Consider the following 21,126-nt stretch of genomic DNA (forward strand, 5'->3'; position numbering starts at 1 on the left):
GGGTTCTTAAAGTGCTGACATTTAGTAAGTTCATTGTTGACGCTCATTTGCATGAAGGGAGCAGTGTGGGCCTTCCTATGCAAATTCACGAGTGGGCAGTCACTTTTTTTCCCACGGAAAAGTTCTGTTGTGAGCCGGACATCCACAACTGGGGGCTTCTCTTCATGGGAAACATACAAAAACAGTCAAAGAGAAGGTAACCATGCCAAATGTAATGCTAGATAAAAACTGACAGACATTATTGTATGTAATGGGGATTTTATTGATTGTAAAAAAGAAAAAAAAAACACTAATACAGAGGAGCAAACTAGCTTTTACATCAAATCATTGTTTATGGAACCTTTAAATTCAGGTTTATGAGAGAATGAAAGCATTCAGTGAGCCTAACAAAATTCTTTTGGTGCCAAAATAAGATGCTTAATCAAAATAAATGAGGATTTTATATCAATTACAAGTTCAAAATTGAAAGAATCAAATTAAATTAAAAATCTAAAATTGAATTAAAACATTGGATGAAAACAGACAGGTATGTGATTTTTTCCAGAGAAAACTTAGATATTTACTCAGATATGGTTTTTAAAAAGTTCTTTTGTGCTTTATCATGCTTGTATATGTGCTAATAAGAATTTATGTATCTTTAAAACTACAAAAGTGTCATTTTTTATCCATAATCCAAAAAAAGCCATAAAAGTAATCCCAAGTATTGATTGCAGGATGTTTCTTAATCTACAATCAAATGTTCATCTGGAGGGGGGAGCAGCACACTGGGATGTTCTGTTCCTGGAACAAAGCCACAGCGTTGATCTCAGGTAAGCTGAGAGTGAGACAGTCCTCTTCCGATTCATTCTCCCACTCTTCCAACCTGAGAAACGAAGGGTATGACTTGGTTTTCATCTATGCCCAGTAGATGGCAGACTTTATCCTGTCACAGCTAAATCTAATTCACACCAGTCTAGATTTCTGTCAGTCTGTTGTGAAGATGACATCATGCTAAACATTGCAAATTATTTTTTTCAGATGCGTTCTTATATAAAAAGAACAGAAATCCACTTTATTGATATACTAAACGATTATCTGTTGGAATTTGTAGTTTCTCTATGTAAAGAGGACATTTTTAATTAGTAATTTTGCTTCATTTATTGTTACTCCAACATCGAAACCTTGTTGGATTATTTTTTTTGAGCTGGTACAGCTCACAAATCCTCAGAGATGTTGCTCATGTTTTACAAGGCTTGTTCTCCACAAACCAGGTTCCTCTTTTTCCTCGCCTTTCCTTTTTTGCCTTCAGTGATGCACAGTTAAATATTAATGTTTCCTGGTCCTCTTTACTACAAAGTTATTTACCAAACAATTAGCGTATATAATTAGAGAAGTGCAGTTGTGCTTTTAGATTTGTAAACTCATTGTAGCCTGACTCATTGCTGTTTGATGCTCCACTTAACCTGCTTTAGATCACACTGGTTCCCTAATGAATGAGTAAAACATGCAACCCCTGTACACACATGCCCGAAAAAAAATCTTTGAACACAGTTACATTTGACAATGAGCAATAATTGAATCTGCCACTGAAATGGCAAGCCTGCTGGAAAAAAAAAAAAAAAAAAAAGTTGCAGTACAGGTTGGTTTTCTGCCTTCTGGGTGCAATTCAGCTCTGCGTGTGAGAAAGGATGGTGTCGAGTAACCATGTGAGGCGGAGACTTGAGATGCAGACCCTTCTTCGTATCAACTCTCACCTGTCTAGAGCCTTTCTCTTCCCCTTGAGCTCAGAACATCTTTGGAGACTTTCATCACTTCCCCTTTAAAGGAACATTAAACCCTTTTGTGCATCTAAACACTGCAGACTCCCCGTCACTCACAGTCAGATATCTGACACTTCCAAATCAACAGGCAGACAATTACCTCAATTTTCTCACTCACAGGGGCTGAATATTAACTCTTAAGGAAAGATAAAAGGCAGTCCTATTTTTGCTACCCCGTACAACTTTTTAAAATATTTTTCAGTGGTTGTGATTTACACAAATCACATTTTACAGTCCCATAAAAGAATTCTAAGCCTTTTAATGTATAATCTAATCAGTGAGGGCATCATAATTATTTATTGTTACATATTAAACTGCATGCAGCTGAAGTTATTTTAATATATAACATTTTGTGTTTTATTTCCTGAATGATAAATTCAGGCTAATTGCATTTTATTCAAATATATGGTAATTTACGGTTTTTATATTTTTGTAGTGCTATAAATCTTTTAATGAAAAGAATACTTATGAAAAAAATTGTCAATCTAGATAAAAGTTTGTGATTTTCTTAGTGTCATCGTCTATGTCCGAATTCTCTCCCTACTCCTTAACTACTAAAAAACTATATAGTGTAGGACTATCTAGTGCTCTGAATTCTAAAAGCAACACCATGCTCACTACTTTCTTTTTTTAAATAGCAGAAATGACACCACCGAGTTCCCAAAGTTAAAAACCTAATGAGCATGATGATTTTACAAAGATTTTTATGGAAACTACTGTATTCTGATGATGAAAACGTGGAAAGTTTATAAAAAAAATTATTAAAATGCTTTTTTTAATACGAAAAATCGTTCAAACGAAATGCATTGAGGTCTTTTTTTGGGAAATGTCTTAGACACTGGTGAACGCAGTATATGGTACACACAGTATTGAAAAGTGAAGAAATTTTGACTCAACAGTCACATTTTTCCTTTAGAGCACAGAGGAGTTTGTGATCAGAGGCTAGCTGTGGGAGCCTAACAAATCCAAACCACCATCCTCCCACCGCCGTGCTTGACACACTGTTTTTCGTCTTTCCTACGTAGCATTATGCATTTGCAACTTAATATTTCCTCTTTGTTTATTTCCATCTAAAGTTTCTCACACGTTTTAGGACTCTTATAAGGATAGAAATTAACGCACCTAAGCAAAAATACTTGGCCTGTTCTTTTGCAAGTGGTTTGGCATTAATATTTATCATGCTGTCTGAGGGCTGCAGTTCCATAAAAAGGTTGATTTTTTTTTTGTTGAATTTCTCTGAACGAGCTGCATTCTCTAGCAGGAAGATAGAAAATTCTTTTCAATGTTTTTCACCTGTGAAAGATCTTTGCCACAAGAAAATTGCTTCAATGCCTCTTGGACTGATGTGCAATAGCAAATGATTTCTGAGGCCTTTTTTCCCCATCTCAAAAAAGAGTAATCTTGTTGAAACTGTACTTGTACTGTTGCAATGACAATAAAGGCTATTCATTCAGAACTATAAGTGCATCTATAACTGCTTTACTTTGGCAAAAATCTGCATTTTCTTTCAAAGTTATCCTTGGTGACAGTATTTTTACTTAAACTTTGTATATTAAAGATGCTTTCTCATTTTTAGTTCTTGTGATTTAACAGTGTAACACTCAAAAAAAAAGAAAAAAAACTTTCTCCCTCCTAGATGTGCTTATAGGCTAACAGTCTTTTCTGTTATTTCTGTAAGTTACCAGAAAAAAATTATTTAAAAAAATCCAGTTAATTTTGTAGCAGCTTCTCAATTTTTTCTACTGCCACAACGTCAGATTATGTTGTCGTCAAAATCTAATTAAAATGCAAGACGCCTCAGACAAATACTGAAGACATGTTTAATTCTCTGACTGTTTTAATCCTTAAAAAGGCAAGTGAGATTACTCTTTGCTTGCTTTGTTCTCTTATTCATCTGAATAATATTTGTCTCTGAGCCTGAGCGGAATCTCATTTTCTGACGCGCATCCCCTCTTGTTCTTCTGTAGACTCCTGTATTTCAGATATAAACAAGCTGTCACCAAAAGCAAACTTACAGATGTCAGAATCATAGTAAGTCCAATAAACAAGATCACTTGTGCCGATCTAGCAGTTTCCATATCACAGATGGGGGCTTTTGAGGGGCTTAGAACCAAATCTGATGGCCCCCTCCATGTGGGTACCTTGTCCAAGTAGCATTCCGAAATGGTCTCATTGACCAGAAGGTTGACCCACACAGTGGTATAAAGTGGGGTTGGCTTCCCGCTGTCTCGTACGACAATGAACAAATGATGCATTCCCACGTCTTTAGGTAGAAGCTGCTGGCTTAACGTAATGGTCCCTGATCTTGGGTCTATCTGGAAGGGACTTTGGTTTTGGACCGACTCTGGTGCCACAACAGCAAATGTGACTTCCGAATTCAACCCAGAGTCTTCATCAACAGCATAAACCTTTGTCAGAACAGTACCTGCCAGAGTGCTTGGAGAAACAGTCAGGCACGAGGAGTTGCTCTTGGGGAGAATCACCTTGGGCTGATTGTCATTGATGTCCTCAACGAATACAGTCACTCTGGCTGTGGAGACCAAAGCGACTGGGTGGCCATTGTCACGGGCTACTAGGTGGAATTCATGATGATCTTCTGCCTCACGGTCTAACTTAGTAGTGGTGTGTATTCTCTGGGACTTGTCTATGCCAAAAGGTCCACTGCTATTCACAACATACAAGTCCACACTTCCATTTTCCCCTTCATCTGGGTCTTTTACCTCCACTCTCCCCACCTGCGTGAAAGGAGAGGCATTCTCAGGGATAAAAAAGATGAAGTGGGTGCTTAGAAAACCTGGTGCATTGTCATTCTGGTCCAGTACATGAATGCATATAGTGGCATGGGATTCAAGTGGAGGGGAGCCCCCGTCCTGAGCAAACACAGTGAGTTTGTGTACACTCTGTTGTTCTCTGTCCAGAGGAGCCCGCACAGACAGCTGACCTACTGTAGAGTCGATGTTAAAGATGGCAGATGTGTATTCGTCCAGCCTGTAGGTCAGCTTTCCATTGCTTCCGCTGTCTGCATCAGAGGCTGACACCTGTAACAGCGACACTCCTGCTACGTTGTTTTCCTCCACCTCAAGCTGATACTGAGACTGGGAGAAATGTGGAGCATTATCATTGACATCCACCACCAACAGCCTGATCGTCTGTCTTGATGGAAGGATCAGAGGCCCCTCAGCTAATCTCACATGCGCTACCACAGAAATGCTATATTCATCTTTCATCTCGTAGTCTAGAGGCTTTGATGTGGAAAGCAGATATTTGCCATTCTGCGGGCTCAAAGAGAAAGGCACATCATCCTCAATGGCAAGAGATGAGCCTTTAAAGCTGCTGTCACCCTGGAGCTCTAAAACAGCTAAGACAGTGGGGGGCTGGTTCTCTGGTAACACCATAGTCTGGTTGTGATGTTCAGCTATGAACCCCATCTTGATCGAGAGTTTTTGGTTTGCCTGAGGGAGTATGAGCACAGTTACCTGAGTGCCTGATGGGGGGCAGTGGGGACCGTTAGCCAGCACTTTTAATCCCAGCTCCTCAGACTTGTAACTATGAAGGTTTTGAGTTAGTCTGATGTGTCCAGTGTTGCTGTCCAAGCTGAAGATTTCCCTGACCCTCTCAGACACTTTAGGGCTGAAGGAGTAAACAATGGCGGCATTTGAGCCTAAATCTGGATCTGTGGCTGTGACCTGAGTAACTAGTGTATTCTCCAAGGAGTCTCCTGGGATGGTGACTGTGCGAGCACTTTTAGAACTGAAGCTTGGACAGTTGTCATCAACATCCGTCACGGTGACGATCAAACCGGCTGATGCACTTAAAGGGGGTGTACCACAGTCAGTAGCTACCAGCTGCATGTGATATAGCTCCTGAGTTTCTCTATCCAGAGCTTTTTCAACAACCAATTTAATTAAAAGTTTGTTTTCAACCTTTAATGTGAAAACTCCACTGGAACCTTGAAGGTGGTATCGTAGCTCTCCGTTAATTCCAATATCCTCGTCTCTTGCCTGGTCATCCAATAAAAAAATGGTCCCCACTGTCACGTCCTCAGACACTTTTAAGTGTATTTCACTCATATCAAAATGTGGTGCATTGTCATTTATGTCTTCTATGATCACAAGAAACTGTATAAGGTCTCCTGTAGGACCAACGAGAGCATTGTGGACCATAAAGCAGTCCCCTGATTTTGTTTCTTTTGGGCACAGGGCCTCACGATCCAGCTTTTGCCCAGTTGTGTAGATATCCCCCGTGTTGCTGTCCATCCACAGGTACTCCTGAGTGAGGAGCTGGTACAAGGGTGGAAAGTGTTCACTCAGTGATCCAACCAGGATGCCAGGCTCCAGTTCCTCTGGGACAGAAAACTGGATGGAGCTGCATACAATCTGCTTGAGATGGACCATGAGAAGCAAATTCTGATTAAGAAAAAAAAAGATAGTTATAAATAAATAAAATTCAGTTTCTCTTGAACGTCAGAAGTTTCGGGGGTGTTTTCTTACATTCTGATAGTGTTCAAACTTCATGGCTCAGTGAAGGTTTTGAAAAGCAAACAACAGAAGAATGACGGTAATACGATACCCTTACACTTATCTTCAACTAATTATTCCCATGTTCAAATATCAAATGATAAAAAAACACATATCAACAATTGTTACAACACTTTTCAAACACGTCGATGTTTTCTTAAAATTGTTGCTTAATAATGCATCATTTTCTCCACCATCCATTAAAAAAATCTTATCTTATACACAGGTCATTCAAAAATAAAATTAATTTCCCTTAAGTAAGACTACAACAGTAATAGGATGCCATCAGAATTGATTATCTCCGTTGCCTTACTGACCTGAAGCAGTCCAGTCCAGTTCATATTATCAGGAGTCCCATGGCCCATCGCCCTTGCACATGCCACCCAAGTCCCCCAAGTGATCGGAGAGGATGAAGGCAGCAGTGTAAACCTGCACAGCTGAAGGCATAATTCATTGATGCCCCTCCTCCAACACGTATGTCCAACTGGCATATGATATGTCAAAGGAGCAACAGGCTCACACATGCATCCAAATGACCTCATGGTTTTATATTTTTTAGGTGGTGGATCATGTTGCTTTAAAGTATAAGACAAGCTCACAGCATGCACAATTTTCAAAGCATATTTTCTTTTCTGTTTTTGTATCTGATTAATGATATTTTAAAAGTCTTTTAATGATATTTTTACAGCACATTTCTTTCTTGGTGGAAAAAATTAGCCAAACCGCATTTTTTTTCTTTCTTGTGGATCTTCATAAAATACTGAAATAAACTAGAGTGATGTTTTAACATTTCTGGAAATGAGTAACTGTTAAGAAGTTTGTCATTTTTGCCAATAAAATATGTTATTTTGACCTTATTGTTGGCCTTTATGTTTTAAACCTCATTTAGTTAGGTTGGTACCAAGATGAAATAAGACGCTGGCTTAGTAAGTGTATTCTATTGTAACGAAAACTGAGCTAACCACAGCAATTAAACAAGGTTACAGGATTCAAGTTTCCTAATGGGCTCTGCTCTGGACTACAGTGGTAGACGAGAATTACATAATAGCAACCAGAAGGAGTTTAGTGACCCCTATAGGCAGAGCAGAGTACTGCACCTTAGGGGTTGTAAGTCCAGACGTAAACTAATATTTACCTCCTATACATCAAACTCAAAAGTTCACTGAGGACACGGTATATTTTCCCCCATCAAATTTGATTTACATAACGAGTTGATGTCATTTTCATTCCCCATCATGCTTTCCGCCCATGATGATTTCCTGTAGACCTCAGAGGTTCGCCTCGCGCTCCGATTGGTCGCTCAGGTCTGCGGTTCGAGTTCAGCATAAATGAGACTGCAGCGCTGCCTGTCAGCTGAAAACCCCTGAACGCAGTGAAACTGACGCCTGGAGGAGGTTTATTTCAGAGTTCAGCATGACCTCAGAAGTTAACGCTGGTGAGTTTAACAATCATTTGAACCGTTCACGTTTAAAGGGATGGCGCCATGAATTTTAGATTGTACCAGTCAAAATAAGAAAAACTTTATTTAAAAGGTAAACATTCCATGCTGTATCTGCTTGAATATATGTCGCACCTCGTTGCGTCGTTTCTGTTAAGTCCCACTTTTTGTATGCGTGCTTACTACACATATACAATTTAAAATACTTTTATTATTTTTTAAGATTATTTTTTACATATACTTTATTTTGCTTATTTTATCTATTCTTAATACACAACACTGACATATTTTTTAAAGAGGCAGCTCATTTTTTGCCCTTTAGGCTATTCCTTTAAAGTTTCAGTTTGGTAAAATAGATTAAAGCATACTGTAACTTAGATTATGCTTTGGTTTTGCTTTATTTAATAACATATTGTAAAAACAAATTTATTTCACCTGCTTCTTCTGTTTTTATGCGTTTTTATAGATAAACGTTATAGCCCCTTGACAGCAAGGTTTGTTGGTTATAGCTTTTGTTTATAAATTTGTTTCTTTTACTAACAGTATGAGCCTCATAAAAATAAATACTTTTAGATGTTTCTCTAATTAAAAAACTATATATATATTTGTTTGTTTCTAGTTGCCTTGTTTGTTGTTGCAGGGAGTTGGAGGAATCCTAAGAGTTTGTCTGAGTGGAGTGTGTCATTTCTTCTAACCGCTGTCACATTTTCCACAGACGTGGACTTGGAGTTGGGCGAGCTCCTGCAGGAGTTCCAGGATGTGGTGGAGGAGCTGAAAGCCCCTTCGCAAAGCAAACATTCCTACCAGAACGTCCTGCACGAGGCCAAGAACCGCACAGGGCTGGGGGAAGACAATACCGTGGAGGATTCTGATTATGGTGAGCTAAAGGGCTCACGTGTTTACACCACAGAGTAAATCTAGCTTTATACACAACACCTTTTTTTTTGTTGTTTCCTGAATCATCTGCCGGTGAGCATAGCTGTGTATTTTATCTGTGGGCACAAATTAAACCCACCCACAAATAACCTGCAACTTGGCACCTCTAAACTTGAAGAAAATGATCATTACAAGAGGAAACATACTTGCACTCTTCTGCAAAATTGTCTGCACTGCTTATGACAATTGACATGTACCAGAATGAAAAGCAATTATACTTAACAACCATTTCTACGCTATTGTTGCACATTTTTAGATAGTTATGAAATAGAAAAATTGCTTGTGTCTTCAGTATTGAAAGCATGTTGGCCTCCCAATATTTTGAGACGAATCTCTATTCCTCATTTTATGTAACATGGCACTATCATTATGTGTGGCCCTTGGAACTGTGAAATTGTTGCCGGTGATCATTTGCATAGACTGCCCTTAGTGCCGCTTGTCTCATCTCCCTCCCTGCTTTTACTCTCCCCCCAGGCAGTGAAGCCTCTATGGGGAACAGCTTGAATGCCAGCGAAGAGGAGCTTCACACAGCAGGCTTAACGCTGGCTCCGAAAGGTACAAAAATCCCCTATCGACTCATCTCCATCCAGACAGCCCCTTTTCCTTAGAGTGATCACTATCACGTACGCTCTGATCCTTATCAGAACAAGAAAAAAAGATCCTGTACATTAGACTTGGAGGTCTATTGTTTTCTCCCACAACAGAGCCTCTCCCTCTGCGACTGTGACGTCTCAGGACGCCTCTTTCAAATTCTCCTGCGGGGGGTAGCGGTACTTTCCCCCGCTGTATGTGTGTAAATGGACGAATGCTGGTGTGTTTGGATGCACAAACCGCCACGTTTTAACTGAAAGCAACAAGAGTGTGTCTGGAAAGTGACATTAGCTGCATGCGTTTTCATGCGGGAACTGAGATGTTTGGTGTCGACTGGAGTCGTCACCTCGTCTGAGTTTCAAGGCACAGTAGATCTACTTTATTGCAGCTTGCAGACAAGAATTTAAGCATGTTTTTGCTTGTGGAAAAACAAAAAAAGCAGTTTGGTTCGTCAATAATTCTGGGACGTAGATGAGCTTTAAGCCAAAGAAAAATAAACAATACTGTTTACTCTAAATCCTCTTTTTATCTCTTCTGCAGCTAAGCTGGGAGACACCAGCGAACTTGAGAGCTTCATTAACATGTTGGACCAGGAGCTAGCTGGTGTGTATTTCATGTCCTTTTGTCTCTCTATTTTCTGCATCTGTGTTGGCAAGCCAGCAGGCTGCGATGTGTCGTTGTGGCACAGACGCTGACACGGCATATTTTCTAACACTGAAAGCTGAGTGTGAGGCAGACCTCACCCTGTTTCTTCCCTCCACTGTCCCCCTTTTGTTTATCTCCAAGCACCTTTTTATGTGTAAATACCATGTCTGGGGACTCGGGTGGACCGTCTACATGCCCCTTTGAGTTAATAGCACACCTGAGAATGTGAGCCTCACCATCTTCCACCAGCACACAGCCAGAACTGCTCTCAAGCATGCATCTTTATGCTCACAATTTGGATGCAAGCCTTATGCTAGATATGGGGGCATGAGTGTTCATAACACAGAGGAAAAGTGTTATTACTATAACTAGCCTTGTTACTACATCTTCTTTTTGTTTGTGTGCCTTTTTTTTCTTTAATAAATGCTGCTTTTTATCTTATTTTGCAGAGATGTGAAGAGTAAAAGGCAGAAGCCTCGCACCCCACGAGCAGAGAAGCCGGAGCTACAGCCGAACAAACTTGATGTGGCAAAAACAGGCAAAGTGTTTTACCTTCAGAAATTAGATAGAACACTCCAATTCACCCTTCACCTTACAGGCTGGAAGTGCCACATCCAGCCTCTGTCCACCCCGAAGCATCAAGTTCCAGTTATGTGACACATTTCTGAAAATAGACAAAACTTGCATCTGTCCATGCCATGAGAAAACATTGCCCTGAGTGTGGCCAGATTGCTCATGCCACATTAAAATTTCCCACAAGCAAAGTGCCAGTCACTGCCCGTCATGGCCGTGTTTTTTTTTTTAATGAAATGATGGACTTTTTAATATAAAAACAACCCTGTAGATATTCTGTGTCACTGACATGCAAATATTTCCAGTGTACAGTTATTGTTATTATTTTTACACTTTTGTAAATAACAAATAAACACGTAAATAAAGCTAAATTACGATGTTACTTATAAATGTCTTTGTTTTTTGTTTTTTTTTGCATTCTGTCCAATAATAAAATGGATGCAGACACACAAATGGAAGCAAAAACCGCAATGAAGGAATTTTCTCACACTGGACTTTTCGTTTTGATAATCAATGGTTTTGAACAAGTGTGAACACTCCTCTGAACTCCAATGCAGACTAAAGAAACCAACCCCAGTCTGTAATCCATAAGAGTCTTTGCTCAGAAATGTATCCTGGTGTGGGTCAATGACCGTGCGATCGCAGACTAGTGGTCCAAGCGACCAAAGAGACAACATAAACGAAGGGATAATAGTAAAGCACAGGGAAAAAAACTCCAAAACTGAGTAAATCTAAGGAGGAAACGAAAAACAGGTTGGAGAATATGTTGATAAATGTAGAGCAGTGGGAAGGAGAAAGAGCTTAGAGCACAAGGCGTGTTTTCTTCAACTCAAATGAGCAGATTTTAAAATTCTATGATGTTTCTAGAAAGCGTGCTCCACCCTTGAAAGTGTAGTGTGAAAGCACCACAAAGCAATTAGAATACAAGGTTTTCTTCAATATTTTTACATCCGATTGAACCTCGCCCACAGAATTACATCAGTGTGAAAGAACATTAGGTTAATTCCGTGTTCTCTTCATGGTCCTGTAAAGCGGCTGCTGTTTTTCTTGTTAACACCTGCCTCTGCTGTGTCGACCCATTCTCTTTTTGCTCTCATGCTATCTCAGCATCTGCTCTGATCGTGCTCGTAGTTCTCTCATCAACACAGGAAGACCACAAGTGCAGATCCGAAAGTATCCTGAAACCACGTGAAGATAAGTTTAAACGGAAGTGTGCAGAGAAACAATGCTTGTCTCTGCTCTGTGAGGACCTGCGCCTCAAAAAGCTTTGAACTAAAAAAAAAGAAAGTGCTCTGCATTGTGTTTATATCCTGCTGTAAATTCTCTTCAGCAAACAGCGCACGGAAAGTGCAAACTGTGTTGCAGGTGTTTTCCTTCAGTTGTCACGGCAACACACAGGGGTAACACAAATTCATCGCTTGTAATGTGTGACTCATGACCTGAAATCTCACATTGTGACACATCGGACGAGTAATCCAGCTGAAGTCGGTAAAAATATTTTTATCCTCGCCATATTTGAGTTTGGAATGAAGCTAAATGAGGAACTAAGCCCATCAGTCATCCATCTGAAATATTTAGCGAGACATCCTATTGTCGTTACACAGACTCTGGGTCCAGGATGATGAAAGCCAATTAGATGTTTTTGCCTGATGGAGGCATAGAAGTCAGCGATCAGCATTTTATTGGATTGCCTTTGTTCTCCTCCATGAAATCCCCACAGTCAGCTGGTATGACCTTTACCAACACTGAAATTATCATGGACACACGGCTAGGCTGATTCCATTTTTTTTGACAGCACGTCAGAGCTCATAAGATGGAAGGCAAAGGATTTAGGATTCCGCTTCCTTGTCTAATTTTTAAGGGACTCATTAAAGGGCCTTGAAAACTGGAGGACAGCTGAACCCTACAGGTATTTGCAGGTTTTCGCTCAGCTCTCCTGCTTTCCCTTTAGACAGAAGCATGGATGTTGGGCTGATTAGTGAACTTAAATTGTGAGCGTTCGCTTTCGGAGAGCCTCTGTGATGGATTGGCTCTGCCTTTTTGGCAAACAACAGGACTTCAAGCTCTTAGTGATCATAAACAAGATGGATAAGTACAGGAAAATAGATGGATGGCAGTTTAACCCTGCTGATCAGAGCAATGGTCGCCACAAAGAGGGAGTAAGGGTTTAATTGAACACAAATGCGATTCACATTTGGTGTTCCTGCAAAGGTAAGTGGGAACAGAAAGATGCAAAATGTGAAAATGAAGGCGTTGCAATAAAAAAAAAAAAACACACACTGGGGGTTGTGTAAACTGCTGATACTCTGTTGTGCATCTCTAGAGAGAGGAGAGTATGACTTATTGAGGACACAGCTGTTCAGGATAGAAACAAAGCTGGCTCCAACAAAACGGGACTTCCTCTGCAAAAAGAAAAGCATATCCTGTTACACAAGCGAAGGCAGGGATCCGCAGCGGTGAAGGAAATGTGATGGCGGGCTGTTCGATAAAACCGAAAGGTCTTGTACTTCTGACGTATCTTTGCTGTGGTGTAGTTTCACATCTGCGTTCCAGGACGCTGCTCGCATACCAATCCAATCTGTCCTTCTGTTGTACACAGAAAGCAACCACCTACTAATTATGTTCCACGCATTTTCATTAGATGGTTCTATAGGATCAGAATGAATATGTCAGTACATCTTTCGGGAACACCTTTACGTTGTGTGTCTGTTCCATTACTAAGAAGCAGGTCTTGATTGACAGCACACCAAAGCGAGGGGTCAGTGTGTCAGGCAGTCATTGTTCAGATAGCAGACAGACTGAATAATGAATGCTCCGAGTCTATTAGCTGGTAAATGAAAATGAATTGATGTTATGATCAGACAGGGAATGATCCTCAGAGATAGAAACTTAATAAATATAGCCCCCTTTATGGCCTTTACCTATGGACTATCCCAGTTATAAATGTCACATACGCTTAAAATCCCGGCACACAATGCTGGTTTGTTTTAAGCTTTTTAGCCGGATAATGAAGATGTAATTGAGTACAGCAAAAAGGAGACACTTGTTATTAACAGACAAAGAGTAAATGAAGCAGAGATATGGCTGGTGCAGTGGAGCTATCATGGCCGAGACGAGAGCAGCATGCGGAGCACGTAGTCCTCTGTCATCTGCCTGATGAGAGACTGGAGCAACGCCTATCCCCTGTGAGTTCCCCAAATGGCCCGGGCTAACACGCTCTCCCAAGGAATTAGCTCGCTTAACCGCCAAACGCAACGCACATGCACACTCACCAAGCCAAAATACAATGAAACGTCAAATTCATGCTGGATGTTACATAAACATCCAAAGGATTCAGGCTCCACACAACTCAAAGGACCTTGAACCCTACATGAACTTGTCACGTTTTAAAACAATGCAGATTTATGAAGAATATATGAAAAACACACAACTAAGGTTTTAAAGTCCCATTCTGATCACCTTTTGATCTATTTTCAAATCGTTCTCAGTGATGTTTTAATTGTGATTATGCTGTATTTAGCCAATAAAAAAAAAACTGTAAACTGTGTTTTCTAGGACATCGTTTCTGCTGAGCGGCAGTAGTTCATCAGAAATTCTCCTCTAAATTCGGGGCGTGGCCATTAGTGGTAAAGTAATCCCATTGTTTTCCCATCATCCCCCTTGTTAACACTCTCCCACAGCTTACAGCCCCTCACAACCCTGACCCAGCATTCCTGTTGCAACAAAAACGGCAATACTGGAGTTTCTCTAGCCATACATTTTTGAGCGACATATTTTTGTCACAATTTGAATAAAGGAATAATTAGAAATTCAAATTTAAGCTTATTTTTTATGTATGTCCTCCATCATCAGAAAAATGCAAAAAGAGCATGTTAATAGCACAGAAAACATGAGTGGGTTTTTTCTTTTTTAATGAAAAACACTTGGTAGACCAGTGTTTATCAACCTTTATGGAGCCATGGAACCTTTTTGGAATGACAAAATCCTGGAGCACACCACTAAAACACCATATGACACTTTAGTTTAATCCAGCATAGAATTTAGTTTTAGTATAGAATATGGTTATAGTTTCTAAAAGTATTCCACTAAGTGTGGACCTGTTAAGGTGAGGACAGAGCTAATATACGGTGGCCGACAGGGCTCACACTACACACAAAAGAAACAACGCAACAGCATACCCGAAGCACAACGAAATTACCCGCCGGCTTTCCTGGGATCGTTGTTGGTAAAGCGGAGTTTCATATGTAAAATAAGGAGCTCAGAGACACGTTTGGGTGTAGAGGACCGCTTCAGCCTTTATTTTCCTTTGCATTCACACACCCTGAAGTTCATTTGTCACATTATGTCATGAACCTGTCATCCGAACATCAATGCGGAAGTAAGCCCCTCCTCCAAAGGAAACGTCCCGTTTCAACATAAACAATAAAGATGAATGAAAATGGTCTGTTATATTAGCATTAGAACATTCACAATCCCCAAAAATGCTCCTCCTCAGACAGAAGCGTCACACAGACGTAGAGATCTTGTCTTTAATGGAGGAAGAAAGGATTCAAGGGGACAGCTGCAGGGATACCGACGCCGTTGGCGACAGCTTAATCGGGCTGCAGAGATCATGCAAACCATCCATAAATAAAACATTAATAAATGGTAAATCAAACAAATGAGCTTCCAGACATTTGGAACGTTATCAATAAACATTCAGCTCACCTGTTCAATTAAGTTTAGTCGGTCTGCTCTGCTGCTGCGCAACGTTCCCTTGCTGCTGCACTGTAGGCTCACCTCCACTTTAATCTCGTAAAATTACGAGCTTTTTCTCGTAATTTTACTTCTTTTGGTGGCCCTAAAACTCCGTCACACCGAATTGTTTGAAACTGAATTATTTTTTTTCCGCCGGTGGGAAAAAAAGTCCTCATTTCCGTTGTGCTGAGGTTAATGCTATTGCTGCGGTTCTGTCGTTGTGTTGCGGGTAATTTCATTGTGCTTCGGGTAATGCCGTTGCGTTTTTTTCTTTTGTATGTAGTGTGAGCCCTGTTGGCCACCGTACTAATATCCCAGCAAAATTGAAAAAAAAGCAAAGCTTTTCTTCAACATCTTTCATTTTCTCTGTTAGCAGTTTTTCCTACGGTCAGTTTTAAAAAGCTGAGTTCACACAGGTATGTTGTGGAAAAATGAGTAATGTTTAATGAGGAACTCCTTGGCTGCAGTCAACCAATAGTCTTCCAAAAGAAGACCAGCAAAGTTTCTCTTTAAACCACAATTTTACTTCAGTTCAACAAGTTCCTTTCAAGCGGTGTGGCTCCCTAACCCAGTTAAAGCATTGTGTGAAGACTGAAGAGAAATAAAATATAAATTCTTTCTTAACATTCACAGAGTGGGAACATCTCAATATTGGTAGAGCTGCACCTTCAGATAGAATCCATTGATTTCATCAGTGTTTGTTAGCAGTTTTTCATTGGTCTTGCATCGGTCTTAAGCAATAGCCAGAGAGGTGGCCAATGGAACAGGCGCTCAGCGGAGTGAAAGAGCCAGCATGTGGCAAGGTGGTAATGGGCCGGGGGTGTTTTTTTTATATTTTGTTCCCAGTCACATTTGCGGAAATTTAAGTTTCAATTCGCAAAGGCTAATTAATTTGTGAGGGAACACCTGACTATCTTTCAATGGTTGAAACTTAGTGGTTTTATTGTGGTGCGTTTTGGGTCAAAACTCCCCTCTGTCAAAGTTGACTGTAATTTCATGCGAAGAAAACCCTCTTTGTTAACAATAAAATTTCTTTCAGTAATCTTATTTGGTGAATAAGTTAAAAACTGCTTTTTAAAAATTCGATCTAGATTGAAAACCAGATACGTTTATTTTCAAGACTACAAAATGCAAATGTGCAGCAGACACATTACTAATTCATAAATGTTGTTCTTTTCAATTTCACATACATTTTCTGGAAAAGTATTAAGAAGAAAAAATCAAATTTAAAAGGAAGATTCCTTGATGAATGTTCAAACAAAACACACAATCCTTACAGTTATTATATGCATCTTGACACTTTTCACTCTTCATTTTAAGAAAATCACCTGCTACTGGTTCTGTTTTTAAAACTGGGAGCATGTTGTCAATTTTCTAAGTTATATTTAAAAGAGTTTTGTCTGATTTTTTACAAATGTGAAACTTTCAAAGCAATAAACTCAAGTACATTTAACAACATACAATTGAGTACATTTTACATAATTCAAACATTATCAAAAGTAACTGGATACATTAAAAGTATGATTACTTTCTGATGATATATCAGATGCATTGAAAGTAATACATTCACTTCGTAAGTAATTTGATTTTATGTAAATTAATCAGACTACACATGTAATCAGATAAGATTTTAAATAATCAGACTACATGTGAAGTAATCAGATTGGATTTTAAATAATCATATTACAATAAAAGTAATCAAATTACACCAAAGTAATATATACTAAATACCTGTAATTTTCCCCACCAAGCGGCAAAGACAGTATTGACCAAGACTCATTGTGTTGTGCAGCAGAAACGTGCATATTTCTACTTGTGGTGAGACTTATGTCTAAAATCATTAATTATAAAAGGAGGCTCTATGGCTGTCTTTGTGAAAGATTCCCACCGTTTCAGTAATTTTTTTTGCTCCCCCAACACTTTTCAGAGTCTTAGGCTGCAGGAATAAATCCCAGTTGTCAAGGGATGAGGAACACTCTTGACAGGTTGCCAGTTCATGGCAGAGCTCCACAGAGAAAAAAAATAACAAAGGGACGCAACCACATTTTCTCACAAAATTCAGCATCAAAACCATGGCTGTGTTGTAATGTGAGAAAAACCCAACCAGGAATGAGAAGAGAAATTCACTCAAAGGAGATTGAGATCATCACTGTTTAAGTGACTCAACACATGACTTCAACCTAAATTTTTTTTTATTTTTGGTTGATAGACAACTTTAAAAAATGATCAGGTGGAGACTCACAGTTCTACTGTCTCAATGGTCTAACTCAGGGAACTCCAACCTTTCAAAATAAAAGTGCCATTTGGGTCAGTTTCTTACAGACTCAACCCCAGTGAGAGCCATATAGTCCCATGTTTTGGTTTAGAAAACACCTTTTCTTTGTGTTTCTGTGGCCTTTTCTATCATTACTTTTGGTGCACTATCATCCTTATCTGATGAAAAATGACAAAACTTAATTAACTTAAACAAACATGTATTTATTCAAAAAAGTTATAATTTTTCTTCAAAGCCCTCTATGGGCTCAGACAACCCGCAGCCTGCGCATGGGGTAACCCCATATACGGGTGCATGTCACTAAGGTCTGATATACCGAGATCCCAAGTTAATAAATTTCCCACTGAAACTTTAAGCCTATATACAGCACTCAGGTATATGTAGGTTCCATAATAAGATAACAGCAGCTTTCTAAAGAAAGAACAGTTTCCGTTTTTCTCTTTCAGATTGAAAACATTCTGCTTCCAAATATCCTTTTCCCTTTTAGCATTGCCAAACAAACTGTCTGAGTGTTTTTGCATTTTTAAATTCAATATGATAAACACTCTTCAGTGATTTAAATAAACATTTTCTAAGTATTACATAAATGACTGCCTCCTTATTTCAAGCTGAACGTTTGTTGTTTGTTTGGAAATTCTTGGCTGCTCTTACGTAAATCCTAATTGTGACCTATTGCCGTGTCATTTCCTGTTTTGTTCCCTGACGACGATCTTATTGTGCTGGAGAGGAAACCACTGTAAATCCTGCAGAAGGAGTTCAGTCTGGAAGAATGTGAATCATTCAGCCTTCTGGTCCTAAAATGATCCATTACATCACTGCTGTCCGGGGATTTCTTCACGCTGCTTCTCCCTTCCTCTTTCAATTCCCTTTTATTTTTAAAGCCCTGACAAATTTTCAAGCAAAAAAAGAAACAAAAACAATAAAAAAAAAGCTTTTCTTTTTTTTTAATTTAAAGCTTGTGTAGTATGCAGACTTTTAGCACAGTGTATTTTTGAAACAATGAGGGAAAGGAGGAAGAAAGATCTACAAGAAGATGTTGATATGTGAATGGAAGTGACAGATAACACATTTTTATCAAATACCACGGGCTGCCTGGCGGGCTGAGGATAGAAATGGCTGTAAAGTAGCAAGCTAAGAAGCTTTTGCTCACAAAGGAGGTCTCAGGGCATCTTCACAGCTGCGGGAATGTACAGAGCCTGTTAGCAGTTTCAGCTCAGTCGCAGGACACAGATGTGTAAATTTTGCAGTCCAACTGCATGAACTGCAGTGCTGACATTGCTGGTGTTCCCACATTCCTTTGCAACAATATATCTGGCTTTAATTTGTTTTTTGAACAAAAAATCAGCTGAAATCAGAGTATGAAAAAACATATTAAAATGATTTTATGGTAAAGGAGACCTTCTGTAGCATGTTTTTAGCTGAGATGAAATGAAACTGCCATTAACAAGGCTGTTCCATTAAAGGGAATCTTTGTAGGTTCAAAAGGTCATCTAACTACGGTGGTCCTGAAGGGCAAATCACACCAACAAATCACTGGACGCAAAAGCATTTAAAAAGATTACAACAGTTAGAAGAGCAAAACAAATCTAAAAAGCAACATCACATTTTAGGAATCAAAATAAATTCCAGAAGAGTGAAATAAAATGAAAATGAAACATTTTGCAAAACAAAAGTAAATGACAGAAATCAAATAGAATATAAAAAAATTTAAAAAGGTAGGTACTATGGGACATCGCTGATTGGATGACAACATTTGATTTTTTGATGTTTGGGTTTTTACAAATGCGTCTTCAATGTCCGTATAGTAATAATGGTTTGATGATTAGTACGGAGCACATTCAGTATCGCATCAGGCAAAATAACTTTTAGTTAAAATAATGGACAAGCGTCATCATCCAAACAGCAATGTGCCTTACTACCAATACCTTTTCCTGGTTAAAAAAAGACACACAAAAAATTCAGAAAACAAAAGTAATTTCCAGAAATTGAAATGAAATGTTAATAATTCAAATAGAAGAAGAAACCAGAAAAGGTAGGTATTATGGGACATCATCAGTTGGACGATGCGATTGTTTTCAGTTCTTGAATGAAATGTTGTTTTGTTACTATTGCGTTTTTAAAATTGTTTTTGCAATCTTTAAAATGTTTTTGCTTTAAATGATTTGTTGGTGTGATTTGCATTTCAGGGTCACCGTAGATCACTGACAAACATAATAGTTAAATTGAAACATAATCAAAGGGCGTGCTTGAGGTTTTGACAACATGTAAAAAACGGAAAAATTTATTGAACAAAGTCAACACTTCAGCCTTATAGAAAGAGATCATCTTAACCTCAAAGTTGAGCTTCATCACCTTCTGGTTTAACTTATTTGATCCGGAATATGTGTGACTCACCATCCAGCATGGATTAGCAGAACATGTCAAATTAGCCCCAATAAAAGTCATGGTAATGAGAGGCAAAGTACTTTTGCAAAATCTTCTGATGCCCCTCAGTAGCCTGGGTTTTGACACCACTGATGCAACTGTCCTCTACAAACAGAAACCCCTGATCGGAGAGAGAGAGAGGCATTAGTGGACTGCCATCTGATGGCGAATGTCAGCTGATGCAACTGTGAGACAGTCTCAGGCCTCAGCTGGTGGTTGGGTGGGGGGTCTTTACAGCAGAGCTTGCCACATAATGAATGATAAGCAGTCTTAGAGCACAAATGAAAGGTCGTGTGGACTGAGAAGGTTGCCGTCCAAACCTGACCGCTGAGAGGGCGAAATGATCAATGGAGGAGCACCACCTGATATCTGGGATTTGCAGACGGGATGGCAGATAAACTCTCTTCAGGCTTAAACTGTGCTTGTGTCCCGCTGCTGCTGCTTCATCCACACACTAGAGGCATGCAGGCTTTAGTCTCAGCAGGCTCAGTGAAATCTCCTGGCTATCTATCTTGCAGAAGGGCTGATCATTATATGGTCGACATGCAGCTTTAGGCTGGGGGCAGGTGAGCATGCTTGTACTGGATGAACTATAGGCAGCTACTCTTGTTTACTGCACCTGTGGTAACCCCCCCGACAGTCTTTCTGTGCTGCTGAATGCCACATTGCATTTGGTCTTATTCTGTTCCTCCTTTGCTGCATTAATTTAATGCTGACAAACCTCCACGTAAAAAGGTCTGGAGTAGAGTTTTTCCCCTTTTTTGGTGCAACCACAGAAATTCGGCACTATTCAAAGCCTTCATGAAACAGACACAGTTTTTAGTAAATTTGATGTGTACTTTGTCAGCTTTTTAAATGAGTTTTTTTCTCTGGACTCCATCTTCATAATGAGCATTTGTCACTGAACACACTGTGGTATCTCGTTCTGCTGGCTTTAGGAGCTACGAGGGAAGAACTACACAATCTGGGTTTGTTATAATTAAAGGATATGGCACCCAGTGCACCATGTCGGGGTGGTTGCTCTGTTGTTTTTTTGTTTTTTTACCACTCTTCTCACCACAGTGATATGCTTCATCTGGTTAGAATCTTGAAAAAGGATACAAATAATTTCAGTTTGCTTTGGAAAATTTTGGAATTAGAAAAATAAATAGGATTTGCAAGCAGTTGGCACAACAACAAGTAAAGTCAGAA

At 39.4% G+C, this 21,126-nt stretch overlaps 2 protein-coding genes and 1 long non-coding RNA gene across 3 annotated transcripts; 2 read left to right on the plus strand and 1 right to left on the minus strand.

Moving 5' to 3' along the window:
* The first annotated feature begins 60 nt into the window (after window positions 1-60).
* Window positions 61-6,199, plus strand: LOC110015762 (uncharacterized). The gene is made up of 3 exons (XR_002291015.3): window positions 61-196; window positions 714-809; window positions 6,062-6,199. It is a non-coding gene; the product is annotated as an uncharacterized LOC110015762 (long non-coding RNA).
* pcdh20l (protocadherin 20-like) lies at window positions 3,489-6,990 on the minus strand. The gene is made up of 2 exons (XM_078954315.1): window positions 6,634-6,990; window positions 3,489-6,205 (listed from the first exon to the last, which is right to left on the minus strand). Exons 1-2 carry the CDS (start codon window positions 6,856-6,858, stop codon window positions 3,686-3,688), a joined length of 2,745 nt encoding a protein of 914 aa, XP_078810441.1. The 5' UTR covers window positions 6,859-6,990; the 3' UTR covers window positions 3,489-3,685.
* A 602-nt stretch (window positions 6,991-7,592) lies between these two features.
* Window positions 7,593-10,889, plus strand: si:dkey-27i16.2 (uncharacterized). The gene is made up of 5 exons (XM_004073362.4): window positions 7,593-7,751; window positions 8,470-8,631; window positions 9,165-9,245; window positions 9,822-9,884; window positions 10,376-10,889. The coding sequence occupies exons 1-5, from the start codon at window positions 7,730-7,732 to the stop codon at window positions 10,381-10,383; spliced, it is 336 nt and encodes a 111-aa protein (XP_004073410.1). The 5' UTR covers window positions 7,593-7,729; the 3' UTR covers window positions 10,384-10,889.
* Window positions 10,890-21,126: the final 10,237 nt, after the last annotated feature.

This window comes from Oryzias latipes, chromosome 10, assembly GCF_053564925.1.
Source record: "Oryzias latipes strain Hd-rR chromosome 10, Olatipes_Hd-rR_3.1".
Taxonomy (NCBI): Eukaryota; Metazoa; Chordata; class Actinopteri; order Beloniformes; family Adrianichthyidae; genus Oryzias; species Oryzias latipes.

Bases quoted from the DNA above. Each gene is read 5' to 3' on its own strand.
- pcdh20l (XM_078954315.1), bottom strand. From the start codon at position 6,858: ATGAGGTCATTTGGATGCATGTGTGAGCCTGTTGCTCCTTTGACATAT. The intron at 6,206-6,633 runs GTCAGTAAGGCA...TTTCTTAATCAG, and splicing joins ACTGGACTGGACTGCTTCAG to AATTTGCTTCTCATGGTCCA.
- si:dkey-27i16.2 (XM_004073362.4), top strand. From the start codon at position 7,730: ATGACCTCAGAAGTTAACGCTG. The intron at 7,752-8,469 runs GTGAGTTTAACA...CATTTTCCACAG, and splicing joins GACCTCAGAAGTTAACGCTG to ACGTGGACTTGGAGTTGGGC. The intron at 8,632-9,164 runs GTGAGCTAAAGG...CTCTCCCCCCAG, and splicing joins CGTGGAGGATTCTGATTATG to GCAGTGAAGCCTCTATGGGG.